The sequence below is a fragment of the Camelus ferus genome, chromosome 32 (assembly GCF_009834535.1).
Source record: "Camelus ferus isolate YT-003-E chromosome 32, BCGSAC_Cfer_1.0, whole genome shotgun sequence".
NCBI classification, from domain to species: Eukaryota; Metazoa; Chordata; class Mammalia; order Artiodactyla; family Camelidae; genus Camelus; species Camelus ferus.
In genome coordinates, this window is record NC_045727.1 from 10350774 (window position 1) to 10367987 (window position 17214).

At 55.0% G+C, this 17214-nt stretch overlaps 1 protein-coding gene across 5 annotated transcripts in view; it reads left to right on the forward strand.

Annotated features, from left to right (window-relative positions):
* The window catches only part of LOC102503957 (protein HIRA), a 56444-nt gene that overhangs the window by 17875 nt on the left and 21355 nt on the right, over nt 1–17214 (forward strand). For 3 of the 5 annotated variants that reach the window (XM_032472071.1, XM_032472074.1, XM_032472073.1), the window contains 9 exons: nt 3121–3216; nt 4214–4374; nt 5730–5897; nt 7463–7576; nt 9033–9202; nt 9805–9910; nt 11567–11773; nt 12558–12643; nt 16622–16819. In XM_032472071.1, the coding sequence (XP_032327962.1) occupies nt 3121–3216; nt 4214–4374; nt 5730–5897; nt 7463–7576; nt 9033–9202; nt 9805–9910; nt 11567–11773; nt 12558–12643; nt 16622–16819 (1306 nt within the window). Of the gene's footprint in view, nt 1–517; nt 665–3120; nt 3217–4213; nt 4375–5729; nt 5898–7462; nt 7577–9032; nt 9203–9804; nt 9911–11566; nt 11774–12557; nt 12644–16621; nt 16820–17214 lie in introns of all 5 variants that reach the window. The other 2 variants (XM_032472075.1, XM_032472072.1) reach the window with 2 other exon arrangements.

The window sequence follows — 17214 nt, forward strand, 5'->3', positions numbered from 1 at the left end:
AGCCAGGTGTGGGCGCTAGCACTCCGTGTGTTACTCGGGAAGTTCTGCAGTCCAGCTAAACAGAACCGGAAGAAGGAGACAGACTGCAGAATAACCCCACCGTGAGATGGTGTGAGGATGGCGGCGTTGCACATCAGGGAAGCCCGAGGAGTGAAGCCCTTACAGCTTAGAAACCATCGAAAAGCACTTCGGGCTCATAAAGATGAGTCATGGAACTGGCCTCATCTAAGGAGATTTTTAATTGTCTTTCACTAGTAACAGCCAGTTGGATGGAGTAGCTGACGATAAAAAGAGACCCCTCACACAGTAGGATCAAAGATCGTAAATACTCAGGAATAATTTTCCCAAGAAATGTGTGAGAGGTCTGAGACTTAAGCCGCAAATCTTTTTTGAGAAATGAAATGACCACTTCATCAGTGGAAAGACTAAATACTTTTAAATAAAGATGTTATTTTTTCCCGAAGTAATATTTATTATTCATTTAACAAATAATTATTGAGTGCCTGGTATATTCCAGGTGCTGTTCCACCCCCAGGGAGTTCACATTCTTGTGAGAGAGACAGTCAACAAGCCACGAAAGACCCTGGAAGATAAGTGCAGTTTTACTCAGATTCCAAGGAGGGTCTCACTGAGAAGGTGGCTTCCTAGGGGAGACCACACGAAGGTGAGGGGACACCTGTGTGGGCATCCAGAGAGTTTTCCAGGCGGACGGAGCAACCAGGGTAACAGCCCTGGGGTGTACACGCGTGCTTGGTGGGTTGAGGGACGACTCCGGACTGTGGCCTTAGCGGTGGAAGGGGTGTGGGTGCCGTCCTGCGAGGCGGGGTGTGGCCTCACGGAGGGGCTGCTGGGTGAGTGGGCCAGCAGCTGGGCATTTGGGTATGTGGGCGCTGAGTCAGGGGAGAAGTGTGGGTGGGAGCAGAGGCCTAGGGTGGACCCCGGGTCAGAAGAGAGCAAACTGCAGGTATTTGTTGCTTTGAGGCCAGGACTGAGCACTGGGCTTGATGGCCGCCAGCCAGCAGATGTAGCTCATGCCCGTGCTATCAGGTGAAGGCCTGTGTGGAGGGGCCAGGGGAGACCAGGTGAGGTGGGGCTAGGCGGAGGCAGCTGGTCTTGTCAGGGTCCTGTGAGGACAGGAGGGTGATGGGGAGGCCCACAGTGGGTGGTGGACGCCCAGCCCCAAGCGGCGTCATCAGTGGAGAGGCTGCTGCACCCAGAAGACCTGTCAGAGAGTGGGCCAGAGCCACCGAGCTGGTGGGGGGTGTGGGACGCGGAAATGAGGCCAGGCCGGGTCACGGTGACCTTTCAGGGATGGTCTCTGGGCATGACCGGGGGAACGAGTAGCCGAGGCCATGGAAGCCAAGGTCATGGGAGCTGGTGGAGGAGGTCAGGGTGTTAGAAGGCCATCTGCTTGGACTCACCCAGAATGGTAGTGGAGAGTTGGCAGGAACGTCAGTGACCAGAAACGTAAATTGAGTGCAGGGAGGGTCCAGGTGTGTGCAGAGCCATGGTGAGAAGAGGGCTGGGGTGGTCTGAAGACAGACGCTCCAAACCTGGGGTTCAGGAGGAAGTCGTGTCACGTGAGTGGGTCTGCCGCATGACTCAGCACGACTCCAGAGGGCGTCTGGAAGAATGAGCAGGGACCTGGAAGAACTTCAGTGCTGGGCAGAGGCAACCACATTGAAGTAGGCTTCAGTGCACCTGAGCACCTGGCGTGTCGTGATGGCCACACTGATGGTCGGTGATGTCGGGAGAGGGTCGCTCCCCGCGTGAGGTAGCAAGCATCTCTTGGTGTGTGTGAGAAGACAGTGACCTCGAGCCTCAGCTGAAGACAGCACAGTGGACTCTAGACATTAGAGAAGCGTTCTAAGTCTCACCTGGAGGCCTTCCTTTCTGGAGGCACCGCAGAGCAGGACCGCAGGGAGATGCCGCGGGGTGCGCATCTGCCCTCCCAGCTCTCAGGCCTCCCTTTGTGGACGCTGCATTTGCGTCAGAGCCGCTGGCACAGAAGACCTCCCAGCGGAGGGTAGGAGCAGGGGTTGTCCACAGAGACGACCTCAGACACAGAAGTGAAAAGTCTGCACTTCTGCAAGTTAAAGTAAAATTTAAAATATAAAAGTGTGCTTAATAAGTGAGAAGGGGAAATCAGAATCCTCCAGCTAATAAGGGAGGTTTGAAACGGACGTTCTGCTGATGACAGCGGGAGGTCACAGGGTCTTGGTGAAGCCATCTGTGGCATTGAGAGGAGCTAGACTCAGGAGCCAGAAGCTGATCCAGTGCTCCACCCCGATTCCTGCTGTGGGTGATTGGCCTCAGAGAGGACTCCAGGGTGCGCTCCTAGTCTAAGGCCCCAGGCCCAGCCCTCTGCAGAGCCAGGCCAGGTGTGGAGGCGGGCCCTGATCCCCGGACATGGTGCGCAGTCAGAGCCTGCGTGACGGGCTGTCGCCAGGCTGCCTCCGAAGATGTAAAGTCCTCTGAGAGAAGGACTAGCCAGCTCCTGACTCACTGCTGGGCATTCCCTCACCACCCCGCCATCCCCCGCGCCCGGCGAGGTGGGCACAGCTGGCCTGTGTCACCGCCCTGCTGTGTATTGCCGTGTCTTTGTCTCATCCTCAGGGTAACCCTTAGGGGCTGGTGGTTTCTGTTCCATGTTTTGCAGACTTAAAAGCGAGTCAGACAGGAGCGCAATGAGTCGTGTGGGGGGCCACAGGGATGGAGTCTCGGGGACTGGGCCACAGGGGGGCGGGTCCCTCTTGAAGCAGGCCGGGCTGCTGAGCTCTGACATGTGCCAGGTGTCCTGCCAGGTGCCCGACGCCCCCTGGGGACATCCCGGTTGGGAGCGGAGAAGCCAGCTTAGCGGTTCAGGGCTGAAGACCTGGTGGGTGTGGGTGGGCTCCCACAGCGGGCGGAGGCCGCGGGGTGCTGTAGGTTCTGTGGCCAGAGGAAGAACCTGGGGGGAAGTTTCTCAGGTTGGCCCAGTGAGGATGGGCCCAGGTTGGGTCTCCTCAGGAGTGAGAAGCCGCGAGCTACTGAGCCCGCTGGTGGACAGGGTGGTCCCCAGGGCCCCTTCCTGAGTCTGTGGGCCCGATAAGAGACTCACTGCCAGCCCTTGTCTTCCAGACGTGATGGATGTAGCGTGGTCGCCTCATGACGCCTGGCTGGCCTCGTGCAGCGTGGACAACACCGTCGTCATCTGGAATGCTGTCAAGTTCCCAGGTCTGGCCTCCTCTGACTGGCGGCCTGTCCGCAGCACTGCCTGCGGTGTCTGGAGTGAAGGGGGCTCCACCTCTGTCTGCCAGTAGCAGCAGAGTCTCACAGTCACTTGGTTCTAATTTATCAGTTACATTCAAGGTTTAAAAAGAGGTTGATGTTACAGGGAAACAGTAACTGACTGCCTGCACGGACCTGCCACAGGGCAGGGGGTTCCTGCCCAGTCCCTGTGTGGCTCACCGGCACCCACCCTCCCACCCCTGGGCTCGGTGCAGCCCTTGAGTGGATACAGGATAACAAATTTCAGTTTCACAAAGACTGATATTTCTATCGATGTGTTCGGTCACTGCAGATGGCATAACCAGGATAGCACTGCAGTTCGTAGCCAGTGGGATGCCTTGTGTCCCTGGTTGGTGTCTAGAGTGTGTTCCCAGGGGCTTAGGCCCTAGTCACTTTCTCTGCAAGCCCACTGCTTGTGGGGGCTCAGCCCAGGACAGAGGCTGGAGTAGCATTCAGATCACGGCGCTGAGCCTGCCTGTCTCCCACACCTTCGATCTCAGTGATGAGGACCAGGGGACTCACTCAGTATAGGCCCATCCCCAGCCGTCAGGCCTGCTGCTTATCGGGGGAGCTGCTGGGGAGCTCCCATCAGCAGTGCTCAGATGGGCACAGGCCCTGCACAGAAGAGGAGAGCCCCGGCGGGACTGCCAGCTGCGGACAAGATGGGCACATCTCTGCCCAGCCCCAACCCGGCCCTGGTTGTCCGCCCTCTGGGGGCACATGAGGCCTCAGCCTACAAGCGTGAGCTGTGTCTGAAGGGACGTCTATGGTGCCCGCCTCCTGGATGGGAGTCAGACTAGGGGGCGCTCCTGCCAGTGCCCAGGGGCGGGGACCTGCCGAAGTCCCTTCTCTGGACTGGCCATTCCCCGGCCCAGGTTTCTGTAGAGAATCATCGTTTTCCCTTTGGTAACGCCTTTCCAACCTTTTATTTTTTTCCTCACAGAAATTCTAGCTACTCTGAGAGGTCATTCTGGCTTGGTGAAGGGGTTGACTTGGGACCCTGTCGGTAAATACATCGCCTCCCAAGCTGATGACCGCAGCCTGAAGGTGTGGAGGACATTGGACTGGCAGCTGGAGACCAGCATCACCAAGCCTTTCGACGAGGTAACAAGGCAACCCTCCTGGCCTCCTCATGCCAGGGCGGGGGCTGCTCAGGGTCCAGACCTTGGGGGAGCGCAGAGTCTGGGGCCCCAAGAGTCAGGTGATGGAAACCTTTCGCTTCTCACAAGCTGTTAAATGTTCACCTTTGAAGTGAAAAGGATTGTAGGTCTTAAAGCTGAAGTGTTTACATCGCACTGCCCCGCAGGGCGGGGGCACTGCAGGTGGACGAGGCTCTTGCGTCTTCCCCGAGTACTCTGGGCTGGGCTTGCTGCCCTCTGCTCCACAGGCTGGCCAGCTTCCTCGGGCAGACTTAGCAGTCTGGTTATCAGGATGTCTGGAGGTGGGACTGTGGTGGCTTGTATAGTATCTTACTGTCTCTTCCCTGACTTGAGTTCTGATTGCCTGTGGGATCATAGCTCAGGGTCGCTGTTATCCAGTAGATATCCTGTAAGTACCTCCTCTGCTGGGGCCATCCTGAGCACCGCAGATTCTTGCGGACTGGGATGGAGTTACCCAGAGTGTGCAGAAGTGGCTGGGAGGATGGTCTCTCAGGAAAGGCCCCTCAGAGGACGAGATGTGAGCACGAGATTTTGTAGGAAGGGTGGACCTGAGCACGGTGGCTTAGTCCTGCTCACCGTGGGCCTTGTGCGTCTCTGGGATGGGCCTGTGGGGCGCTGCACTCGGCCCCTGCCTTGCCCGGCCTTCTTCTAGGGATGTGCAGCCTAGATCTTAACTCCTGAGTCTCTAGGGCTGCCCTGCACCGACCCTGAGCTTCAAGGGGTGGCTTTAGCCACCATCATCTCACTTTGCAGGAGGAATAACATGAAAGGATCCCCTGCCTCTGCCCTCTGCCCTCTGCCCGGGTCGGGGGAACATTGACTGTCTGCTGTGCCGTTTATGGTTTATACGAAATTTACAAACCCTTTCTTGGCTGGTGGACTTCGGGAGAGCAGATGCCCATGGTCACTGGCTGTGTCGCAGACAGTTTCCTGACCAGGCTTCTGACAGTCAGCAAGGCTCTGTCTCCACTGCAGTGAGGGCTGTGCTGACCTCGCATGGAGTTAACAGGCACAGGGCAGAAGAAGGGGCCATGCTCAGAGCCTGGCCACACTTGTTGATGGTGCAAGGTGGTGGCCGTCCTGAGGGCCCAGGCACCATGTCGAGGGGGTGGAATGCTGCCCCTCCTAGCTCTCTGATGGCCTTTCTGGCAGATCTTCCAGAGAGGCCAGAGTACAGCCAGAAGCTGGGGTACAGGCCACCAGTGTACGTTTGTAGGTCAGAGTTCAGCCTGATTCTTGGGGCCAGTCCTGCCACAGAGTTGGCCTTGAGCTCCTTTCAAGCACAGACATCTCTTTCAGTGTGGAGGGACGACCCACGTGTTGCGGCTCAGCTGGTCACCTGACGGGCATTACCTGGTATCTGCACACGCCATGAACAACTCCGGCCCCACCGCCCAGATCATTGAGCGGGAGGGCTGGAAGACCAACATGGACTTCGTCGGGCACCGGAAAGCTGTGACCGTCGTGGTGAGTGAGTGGCTGGGCCTCAGGGAGGCACTGTCAGCCCCGCCTGCTGTGGCCCCTCAGTCAGGACAGTGCTGTGCTCCCAGAGCCAGGGCCACAGGTGGGGCTGAGGTGGTGGCCCCTCAGATGCAGCACGTGTTGCATCCTTACTGTGTTTTACTTAATGTTTCAGCATTTTAAAGCTAATTCTTCAGGAAAAGATGCACATCTGCATATTCTGTTGGCAGGTGAACATGATAAATACCGTGCTGATAGTTTACTGACCATGAGGGACATCCCAAATTGGACTTTGATCGGGAGTGTCGTCAGCCTGCGCCAGCCTTTCCCCACATTCGGGTCTGCTCAGGGGGGCGCGAGCCTGTGGCCCTGACAGGTGCCCACCCACCAGGCTCCGGCGGAGCTCCCAGGCCATGCTGGGCTCACTGGATGCTCACCCCTCACCCTCAGCGCCTGATCTTGACATGGAGGGAGCAGAGCCCCAAGTTCAGGATTGTGCGTGTGTCCCCCACCCCCGTGCCTTTGGGGCCCTGATGGAAATGTCCCGAGAGCCAGGACTTTCCCAGCTGTGAGCGACCGAACAAGTGAATGGATCGGCGGCCAAGGTGGACCCAGATGAAGGGTCACCCAGGACCCTGATCTCAGGGTTTCATCACCAGATGGGCTTGTCTTTCCATCACCTGTACGGATAACATATATCATCAGCTATTGTGACTAAATTTCATACAACATTGCTACTTTAATCTTTTCCTGTTGGACTTGGGAGGATTTTGTTGCAACCCTGGACCTTGTTGCTAAAACAATTGAAACCCTGCTTCATGGTCAGCACAGTGTTTCTGCGTGCCCCATGTGAGCCTCACAGCCCCAGGACCTTGCACGCCTCTGGTTCCTGTCCTCCCAGCCCCGTGCAACCCTGGCCCTTCCCGCCTGCTCACTGGGATCAGATCCCTCTGGGCCACCTGCACCAGGCTCCTCCTTGTCGTTCTGGCCTGCGGATTCCCAGCCTGAATCTGCCGCTCCTCCTGCCCCTTTCAGCCCAGCACGTGTTCCCAGCCTTCGCAGAAGTGACACTTGGGTTACATGGGGGTAGCCCCGTGGCATGGCCTTAGCCTGACTCAGTGAGGTCCTGCAGGGCTCACACTTTTGACCGTGAACAGGGAGGGGCAGACGGAGACAGTCTCTCCTGTCAGGAGACCGTGATCCTAAAGCCTGGCTCCTAGAGCTGGTCCTATGGAACCAGGAGGGTTCAGAGGCCGGGGTCAGCAGTTCCCGTGCGTGGACCTGGCTGCAGGGGGACCGCACAGCTGGTCAAGCCGGCCTCTGATCCAGGCCTGACCACTTACTCTTGGGGACTCATTGGTGTACATTTCCTGGCCTCTTAAGCCTCTTTTTCACCCTCAGCACAACGCCCGCTAGGTAGTTGTGAAGATGCCCTAACCATGCGGGTGTCCAGGGCTGACCAGTGTCTGGCGGGGCTCCCTGGTGGGCTGGGACTGCAGGGTGCCTCGTATTTGGCGTGGGGTACCTGCTTGACACTTCATTCGTTACTAACTTTTGTCATTTTGTTTTAGAAATTCAACCCAAAAATCTTCAAGAAGAAGCAGAAGAACGGGAGCTCCGCAAAGCCCAGCTGTCCGTACTGCTGCTGTGCTGTGGGCAGCAAGGACCGCTCACTGTCTGTCTGGGTGAGGCCCCACTGAGCGTCCCCTTCCGAGCACTTCCGCAGCTCTTGTGGGGACAGGACCTGGGCCTTGGGAGAGGAGAGACCCTGCTTTGAATGGTGATCAGTGGCTGCTTCTGCCCTGCACCTGGTGCTGCCCTCCTGTAACCCCAGAGGGAAGCACTGAAGACTGGGCAGGCCAGGAGGGGCCACCCTGACCCCCGGCCAGAACAGCTCTGTTGTCCAGACCCAGGGACCCCTCCAGTGGTCAGGGCCATGGGTAGCGCATTGTGTCAGCTTTCTTTTGAAAGAACCTGTGTGTCAGCAGGTAACCTACGTAGCATGTCCCCTGAGGTGTACAGCTCCATGCCTTCATCGTCAGATGTGTGCACTCCTCCGGAGCTGCCCCCTACCCACCACAGGACCCTGCCCCAGCCACCTTGACAGCACCTATTTATGAACTTCACATGAGTGGAGTTGCATTGTTACTTTTTGCATCTTGGGTCACTCTCACTTGGTATAACGTGGCTGGAATTTGTGTATGCTGCTGTCTTTAATGATGGTTTATTCCCTGTTGTTCATTCCCTTCAAGCAGAGTGGGTTTGAAGTTGTAGATTTGAAAGTTATCCTCTAGCTGCATTCATGACAGTTGTTTGTCACAGAGAAATCATGTGGCCCCGTTCTAGGCCCTGGGCCCGGCATGTCACCGGCAGTCTAGGCACCTTCCTCCTGGACTCCTCCAGGCCTGGGCCATCCTTGGTGCTTTGACCACATGTCGCTGATTGATGTCAGGTGTTCACGGGGGTTCTGGGCTTCTGAGGGGTCTGCAGGCACGTCTATGGGACCGGGGGCAGGGCAGGTTTTTCCCAGAAGTGGAACTACAGTAGGGCAAGCGTCTTGTGGGTTCCAGGCGGCTCAGACTCCAGCTCTTTCCTCAGGGCTGGGGTGGCTGCAGCTCCTTCCCTGCACCAGCCTTCCAGAAGCTTCCACAGCACCTGCTGGGAGCCCTTCACAAGCATCCCCCCCACCCCAAGCCCACTGTCATGTGGCCCAGGACTTGTCAGTGGGGTGAGCAGACACTAGTGTGTGAGAGACATTTGTGTAAGTCATCAGAATGTTAATGGTGGTTAGTTTGGAGTCTGGATCAGGACAGCTTAAATTGGTTTTGTGAACTGTCTGCACACAGTCTTTGCAGAAGGGACCTGTGTAATGCAGGAAGCTGGTTCCACTGAGCCTGGGATGTGTGTGTACCCGAATTCAGCCTGGAAGGGGTGCTGAGTTCCCTCTGAGGGAGCGTCCTTTGCTGCCTCATCTCCTGCCCAGGTCTTGGCATCCCACCCCTGCTCTGTAGACTTTCCAGAACCCCCTTCTCTGTTGCTGGTCATGTGTGTACAGCCATGTCCCCTGCCAGCACACACGTCCGGACTGGGTCTGGGCAGTGGCTGCCGGAGTAGAGTTGAGGCTGTCCTTTGTGTCGACAGAGCTCCATCCAGGGCCCCTGGGTCCGGGGTTTGAGGGAGCCGAGTGGACGCGGAGGGCTGCCTTCGTTTCGATCACCTTTGCCGCCGCTTTCCTTCCAGCTCACGTGTCTGAAACGGCCTTTGGTTGTCATCCACGAGCTGTTTGACAAGTCCATCATGGACATTTCCTGGTAAGCTGGGTCCTTGTTGCAGTGCACGGTCTGGGAAAGGAGGAGCCACGTGCCAGCACTCAGGGCCTCTGGGATGCGGTCAGGGCCAGGCAGCTAGGGCCCCCGGGTGTGCTGCCAGAGCAGACCCCACGTGCTGTCTGCAGTGACTCAGGAGGGCGGCTGGCCAGCTCCTGTGCTCCCGGCCTCACTGGGATGTGCCGCTGGAAACAGCTGCCCAGACAGACTGGTACTTGTCTGGGGGGGTGGAGCGCCGTGGCCCTGGTCCCACTTCACTCTGTTGCTGCACAGATCAGAGCAGTGCAGGTGTAGAGACCACTGTGTGCTTCTCAGCAGCCTCTTTCGGACGTGCACTCCCTCGTGTTTTTTAAAACACAGTTTCAAAAATGAGACAAATAAAATGGAAACTCTTTGGAAACACATGATGAGAGATACTTTGTACATGTGCTGAGAACTGAAGGCCCCAGAGCTCTCTGGACTGGACACAGTTGTCACCCCTACCCACCCACACACACACCCCGCCCCCACACTTCTTCCCCAGCTCTGCATCCATCCTCCGCATCTTGCGGGGCTGGAGCCCGGCCGCTGATGGCCATCTCTTTCAGGACGCTGAATGGGCTAGGCATCCTGGTGTGCTCTATGGATGGCTCCGTGGCATTCCTGGATTTCTCCCAGGACGAGCTGGGAGACCCCCTGAGCGAGGAGGAGAAGGTAGGAAGGCAGCGCCCCCACCCCAGCTCTGGCCTGCGTGCTGCTCGCGTCCTGAGAGGATGCCTCTCGCGACCCACGGACACGTTTCCTGAAATGTTCCCGCATCTGCCTCTCATCTGTGATAATCCTTGATCTTCTCCACAAGATAGATTAATTTAAAGTGAGGCTCTGTTCTGGTCAGAAATCAGTCCTAGACTTAAGAACAGAACCCTGGGCCTCTCCTGAGCTGCTGCTCAGCCACACTGGGGGCCCCACTAGCATCCTGCCATCCTGTCCCGACGACATTGCCCAGGCCAGACCCTGGCCGTGCATTTGCACGTAGGATTTCACTGAACTGATAAAAAACACTTCAGGGCAGGGCTGCTCTGTTTCACTGAGGAAGTAACAGCCTCGGGAAACAGTCTGACCCTCTCTTTGCTGAGGCCATGGTGACTCAGAGGGTCTGAAAACAAAAGCATGAACCGCCGCAGCCTCTGGGCCAGGCTGCCTCTGCACTGTGCTGTGCCCAGATGGAGTGGCCCGGGCCCATCCACCAGGCCCTGGTGGAGGCGCTGTGTCACCTCCCTCGGACGGATGCCAGCCAGCCTGCAGATAGGCCGTCACCCATACGCCGAAGGACGCATTCGTGTTGGGAAGCCCAGAGCAGGCCAGCCGCCCTGCCCTTGGTGAAGCTTCCACATAGGCTATGTGGGGACCACCCACAATGATGTGCACCCTCAGGGGCGGGGCCTGCCTTGCTCCGGCCCTTGGACAGCCTGGTACCTCACAGTCGTTTGTCCATTGACCTGAAGGATGAGTGTGTCCTCAGCCTCAGGTTTTATCCCCGCCTGTCAGTGTCATCAGGTGTCCTAGGAGTGCCGAGCCCGCTCCCTGCTTAGAGTCATGGGGTTGGGGGGGGCCTGCGCGGGAGCTAGTAGAGGCAGAGGCCCTGTGTTTGAGGAGCAAATTATGGCTCAAGACTCCAGGGGGCCAGGTCCCAGGCCTCCTCACCCAGCATCCTTCCTGCAAGGCAGTCGTCCTGCTCACCCCTCTGCATCAGTCATCTGGCATCCTGAGCAAGTCTGCCCCTCGTCATAGGGGCCGTTCTGCGTGCTGGGGCCCCATCCCTGCCCACGCGGGGTCTGGCTTGTGGCCCAGGACTCCTGAGACCTGGGGGGATGGAGGGAGGAGTCAGGATGTGTTGGGGGTCAGCGGAGGCAGAGAAAGACACCCCCCCCCCCAGGTTTGTGCGCCAGGCCTTTCCTTGCTCTTGGGGACTGTTGGCCCCATAGAGACCTCCAACCACACGGACTGACGGCACAGGCAGGAGAAATGAAAGCTGGCTCTGGGCTTCAAGGTCTGGTTCCCAGACGAGTTTGGGGTCTGTGGCTTGAGTTAAGAGCTTTACGTTAGAACTTTGAGTGTCATCATTTCAGTTCAGTGTGTGTCTGTTGCTGTTGTTCAGCACCAGATCTGCCGCAGGTGTTTTCCTGGCAGCTCCACGGTCTCCCTGATTTGCAGCCACGCGAGGCTGTAGATGCCTAGCGAGGGTATGCGACCTCCCCAGTGTCTCCAGTCAGCAGCAGGCAGAACAGGGTGGACAGTTGGGGAGCTGGTGTCCAGGGCTCTGGGCCCTGCCTGCCCCGGCACAGTGCCACGCCTCTCTGCCTCCCCTAGAGCCGCATCCACCAGTCCACCTACGGCAAGAGCTTGGCCATTATGGCCGAGGCGCAGCTTTCCACAGCCGTCATTGAAAACCCCGAGATGCTCCAGTACCAGCGGAGGCAGCAGCTGGGCCAGGGGGGCACAGCAGCCAGGGAGACAGGTGCCACGGCTGCGGTGGCTGGCGTTGTCAACGGGGAGAGTCTGGAGGACATCAGGAAGGTGAGCGCCAGGCCTGGGACCGCACGAGGGGATAGGGGGTCTCAGCAGGGCTCAGACGCGTGTCCTGGGGAGGGTGAACAGGACCTGGGACGAGCCACCTTGGGGCCTGAGGCACCTCATCAAAGGCCTGGTCCCTGGAGCTCTCAAGGAGCTGCTCCTAGCGGAACTTCCAAACCTCACCTCTAGCCTTTCTTAGAGATTGCAGGGACTGAGAGCATTGTGTTTCAGGCTCTGCCCTTGGGGTCATCTGCTGGCCCCCCCTTCTCGCTTTGGAAGTCCATGTTTCCCTGGGGGGTGGGGAAGACGGAAACAGGAGACGTCAGGGGCTCGTGCAGGCACTCAGCCTCCCGAGTGACGCATACACACCATGTGACCAGAACTCTTGGTTGCGAGCCTTCAGTGAAAGACAGTGCACATCACAGCTGAGAGACAGGAGTGCGAGTCTCATCTGTGAGCTCCCTTGTTGAGTCCCGTGGCTGTGGGTGGGGAGGCCAGCCTGGCACGTGCTTGCTGTCCCAGGAACCCGGCTGGGTGCAGCCCGGAGACACAGGAGGTGCTGGAGCTGGTTCAGTGGGGAGCCTCTGTCCTCACTGCATCACTGCGGGAAGTCAAGCACACTCCCTCATAAAACGCTTGTTCTGTGATGAGGCCGCTTGGGTTAGTTGTATCTGAAAGGCCACAGGAAGGGAGGTTAGAATACATTTCATTCGAAGCCTTATTTTTTGGTATTTAGAGACAGTTGACAGACACGTTTCCATTCATTTTTGTCACTCTCCTTTGCCAGAATCTCTTAAAGAAGCAAGTTGAGACTCGGACGGCAGACGGCCGGAGGAGAATCACGCCCCTCTGCATCGCACAGCTGGACACCGGGTACTGGTCCGCTCGCCCAGCTTTCTGTGGCCTCACTGGGAGGTCTTCCTGTCCTTTCTCCAGTTAGCACTGTCATGCCCAGATCTTGCGGTCCCTGGGGCCAGCCTCACCCGTAGGGTCTGGAAGTGCGTGGTGGAGCCCCGCTTCCCAGCTGCCGCAGAGCCTCGGCTCCCGCAGGGCCCCGTGCACATGTGACGGTGCTGCGGGCTCCACAGTGCCAGCCTGTCCACGCCAGAGAGAGAAGTCAGACTGAGTCGCTTCTGTTTCTTTCTCCCTTTTATAGCCTCCTCTTTCTGGTTATGAAAGGAGTATATCTGCATTACTTAAAGTGGTAAAAGCCCAAAGGACATAAACATTATCCGTAATCCAGTCTTTCAGACGTGGTCACTGTTAACATTTTGGTATCTATCTCCCACTTGTTCCTATATCTCGACCTTGTGTCCGTTTCAATAAATAGTCCTCTGAAGCATCAGCTTGCTGACTGTCCAGGTGCCCAGCCTGTGAACGCACCATGTGGACTTGTAGCTGGTCCAGTGTTTTCAGATTGTGAAAGAATCTCAGTACACCTGTGACTTCCCTCGGGACACTTCCCAGAGCGGACTTGCTGGGCAAAGGGTAGAGTTCCCTGAGGGGTGGGGTCGGGGACTTTGTTGCTGTTTGCGACTGTCTTGGCATCTGTAGTCAGGCTTGCTTTGCATTGGTCATTCTCCCCAAAATGAGGTATGTTGAGTTAAATGATATAAGGCCCTGTGTGAAAGGGACAAACTGCACATCAAGGTGACTCGTCCTGTTCACTCGTTTGCTCAGGGAACCACACACAGCCCTCTGCCCTCTGCACTGGTTCCTCCGTGAGCTGTTCCTAGCCTTCCCAGAGGTCCAAGGAGATGTGCAGTCATGTGATGTGCATGTCAGGTGTGCAGGCGCCAAGGCCCTGGAGGGCAGAGACCCGCCTAGGAGGGGCAGAGCCCACTCCCCAACCCTTCCACAGAGTGGCTGTACCTGGTCAAGGCTTCCCCGACTGTGAACCTGTGGGGGTGGTGCCACCGGCCCGCCTTCTATCAGGACCAAGTTAGACTGAGGGTGCTACTGTGCCCAAGCACCTCAGAGCTTGTGGGGGGTGATGGTGTGGAGCTGGTGGAGGTGAGGGTGGCACTTTGGTTCTGTGGATCCTTCCAGGCCTGACTGAGGACTCAGGTGGTAGATGGCTTCCTGCCTGGCCTTGAGCCCACTCTCTGCCACGGGGTACATGTTTCTGCACCAGAACTTGATTCTTTTGGTCTTAAAGACTTTTTTGCCCTCCTGATTCCTAGATTAAAACAAGTAGCAACAGAATAGGTAATTAATTATTAGCTTGGCTATCAAGAAAGAAAAGAAAAGGTGCAAATAATTAAAATGGAATGAAGTGGGAAATGATCACAGATAAAGAATAGGTCAAAAGGATGAAAGACTTTTTGCTGAACTCTGTTAAAATAACTTTGAAAGTCGATGATTTTGAAGAAAAGAAAAATTACCAAAACTGAAGAAAATCTGTGCAGGTGAATTATTATAGAAGAAATAGAGGACACTGTCAGAGATTTAATCTGCCAGGAGCCACCAGACTATGAGGTATGATAGCTTCATGGGAAAATTCTAACAAATGTTTAAGGAACAGATTATTCTAATACTATTGGAAATATGTAGTGCATAGAAAAAGAAAGCTTGCAAAATCTTATGTTGAAATGATCACAATACTGAAATTTCACAGTGAAAATGTGACAAAGATAGGGTAAATTTCTGATCAATCTCATTTCCAAATGTTAGTACAAAATCCTGAATAAAATAAAAACAAACAGAACCTTCCAGTGTGCTAACATGCTAATACACTATAAATAAAATTTATTTCAGAAAAAGTGGTTCAAACAATTTTGGGACACTGAATTTACTCCTACGCATCAATACATCAAAATAAATGAATTGTATGATCATCTCCGTAGATGCTCAAGAGGCATTTTTGTTAAATCCAAATCACTCTTACTTAAAACTCAGTTAAATGGGAGTAGATGGATGCTTGCTTAACTCGATAAAGCATCTTACTTACTTCAAATTAAATTTACAAACTAAACAGACGTCTACTCTTGTGATTAATGTAACGTTGTTCTGGATGTTCTGGCTCATACAGTTGGTCAAGAGAAAGAAATTAGAAAGGAAGTGGTAAGTGTGTCATTCTTTAAAGATGATGTGACCTACAAGAAAATCGGCTGGGGACTGCCGTAGACAGTGAAAGGAGACAAGCAGGTAACGGGACATAATGAGACGAACTCGCACAACCACTTTTAGAAGATATAAAGGAAGAAGTCACTTCCAGAAATACAGAACCTGATGGAACAAGGAAGGGGGTTATCCTTATGAAGAAGAAACTTTACTCCATTGAGAGACCTAGAAGACAGTTCACAGAAGTCACTAAAAATGCATGCCGTTTGTTAGCTAGAGTGACTCCATATCACAAAGGTGACAGTTGTCTCTCAGCCTGTAAATGTGACCTGAGCCAATACAGCAACCACAGGAGTTTTCAGAATCAGACCCATTCCAAAGTTATGTGGAAAACAAACAGAAGTAGCAGAAGTATTTGTGAAGAAGATGAAATCACGGAAGACTAGCCCCACTAGAAATTAAAGCTTACAACATAGAAATTAAAACTAAGGTACTGATGCATGAACAGACGAAACAGTGAAACACAATGGAAAAGCCAGAAATAGGCTCAAATATTTTGCACCTGTGATGAATTGTTATCTAATTCAGTAAATGAAGTCAGGACTATGTGATACTCTGAGGAAACAAAACTGGAGCCTTACCTCACAACTTAAAATTTTCCACAGATCAGAAATTTTTCAGAGAACAACATTCTGTACAGCTCAGAGGTGATTTTTTTTAACTTTTTTGTTATTCAAAATTTTAGAATATTCCATAGAAGAACATTTTTATAATCTCAGAGATAAAGTCTTTTCTACAAAATTTAGACCACATAAAAATAACATTTTTGGCAAGGACAGTTACATGATAGAGGGTCAAAACACAACATCCTGGGCAAAATAGTTCCTGCTCATGTAGGAACTTTTCAAAGTTGTCCTTAAAGCCAGTAAATCAATAGCAAAGACCAGTAAGGAAACAGAACAGTACATGGTAGATGTCCACAAACAGCTCACAAAAAGGGGAATCAGATGTTTCCAGATGAAAAAATGTCAGCCTTGCAGCAGAAAATAAACTAAAGCTGTAGTAAGGTACCATTTTTCATCTACCAGATTGTCAGATGTCAAGACTTTGGTAACAATTGCAGAGGGTGTGCAGAGATGGCACTCTCATGAGGAGGGCCCTCTAGAACCAGAAATCCAAAATCATCTGTGAGCATTCCGTTTGCTGCTGCAGTCCCTTCTAGGGATGTATCCCGGCGGTGGGGTGATGTGTAGCTGGCATCCCCAAGCAGACGCTGTTCTGAGCATGCCTGCTGGAACCGCCGTGGTCCAGGCAGTGACCCCAGGGCCCTCAGCACTCACACCGCAGGCTCCTCTCCTGGGCCAGCAGTATCTGCTACAGAGACCTGGGAGGCCCTCCGCTCCTTCCTCGGGGGAGGCTGATTAGGTAAATTGTGGGATGCCCACACTGCCTGTGGCAGGAGGGAGGCCTGCCCTGTGTCCTGTGAGGTGCAATTGCACGTATGAACACCTTGGAGGTCGGGGTGTGTGATGACCAGTGGCGTCCAACAGTTATTGGTAGCAGCCCTTTTCTTTCTTAGTGCTTTGTGAGTACCAGCTCCTCTTCGGTCTAATGAAATACAGTGTATGAAGTGATTTTAATTTCTTCATTGCTTCTCTGTAACTTGCATGAGCATTCTACCGTGAAAACACACTGCCTGTGGACCCAGAAAAAGCATTGCTTAGAAAGTGTGAGGGCTCGGTGAGGGGCTAGACGGCCGAGGCTGACCTCTCTCCTTCTTGGCAACAGGGACTTCTCCACGGCCTTCTTTAACAGCATCCCGCTCTCGGGCTCCCTGGCGGGCACCATGCTCACCTCCCATAGTGGTCCGCAGCTGCTGCCACTGGACTCCAGCACCCCCGTCTCCTTCAGCGCCTCCAAGCCTCCCACAGAGCCTGTGGCAACAGCGGGCGCCAGGCCTGCGGGCGATGCTGTCAGTAAGGACAGGTGAGCAGGTGCAAGGATTGCTCCTGTCCCCGGGGGAAGGGCAGGTGTGGACACTTCCAGGGATGCTTCATCCTCTTCAGTTAAAAGAAAGATGCTTGGTTTCAGATGAGGGCCTGCTCAGAAGGGAGGCCTTGATCGGGTAAGTCTGATGCTCCGGGCCCTGAGGACCTCCAGTCCTGGGGGAGATGCAGTCCCAGGGTCAGCTGTGAAGGGTAGGGACCGGCCAGCGACACATCAGCTGCCCCGTTGGCCAGTCAGCCCTGGTGGGAGCGTGGCCACCCCCGTGTCTCAGGCAGGGTGCTGCTGTGCGGTGGCCAGGACTCCCCTTGTTCAGAGCACATTTGCTTGGGGAGCCCGAGTCTTCACTGACCACCACCTGGAGGCCAGGTTAGAAG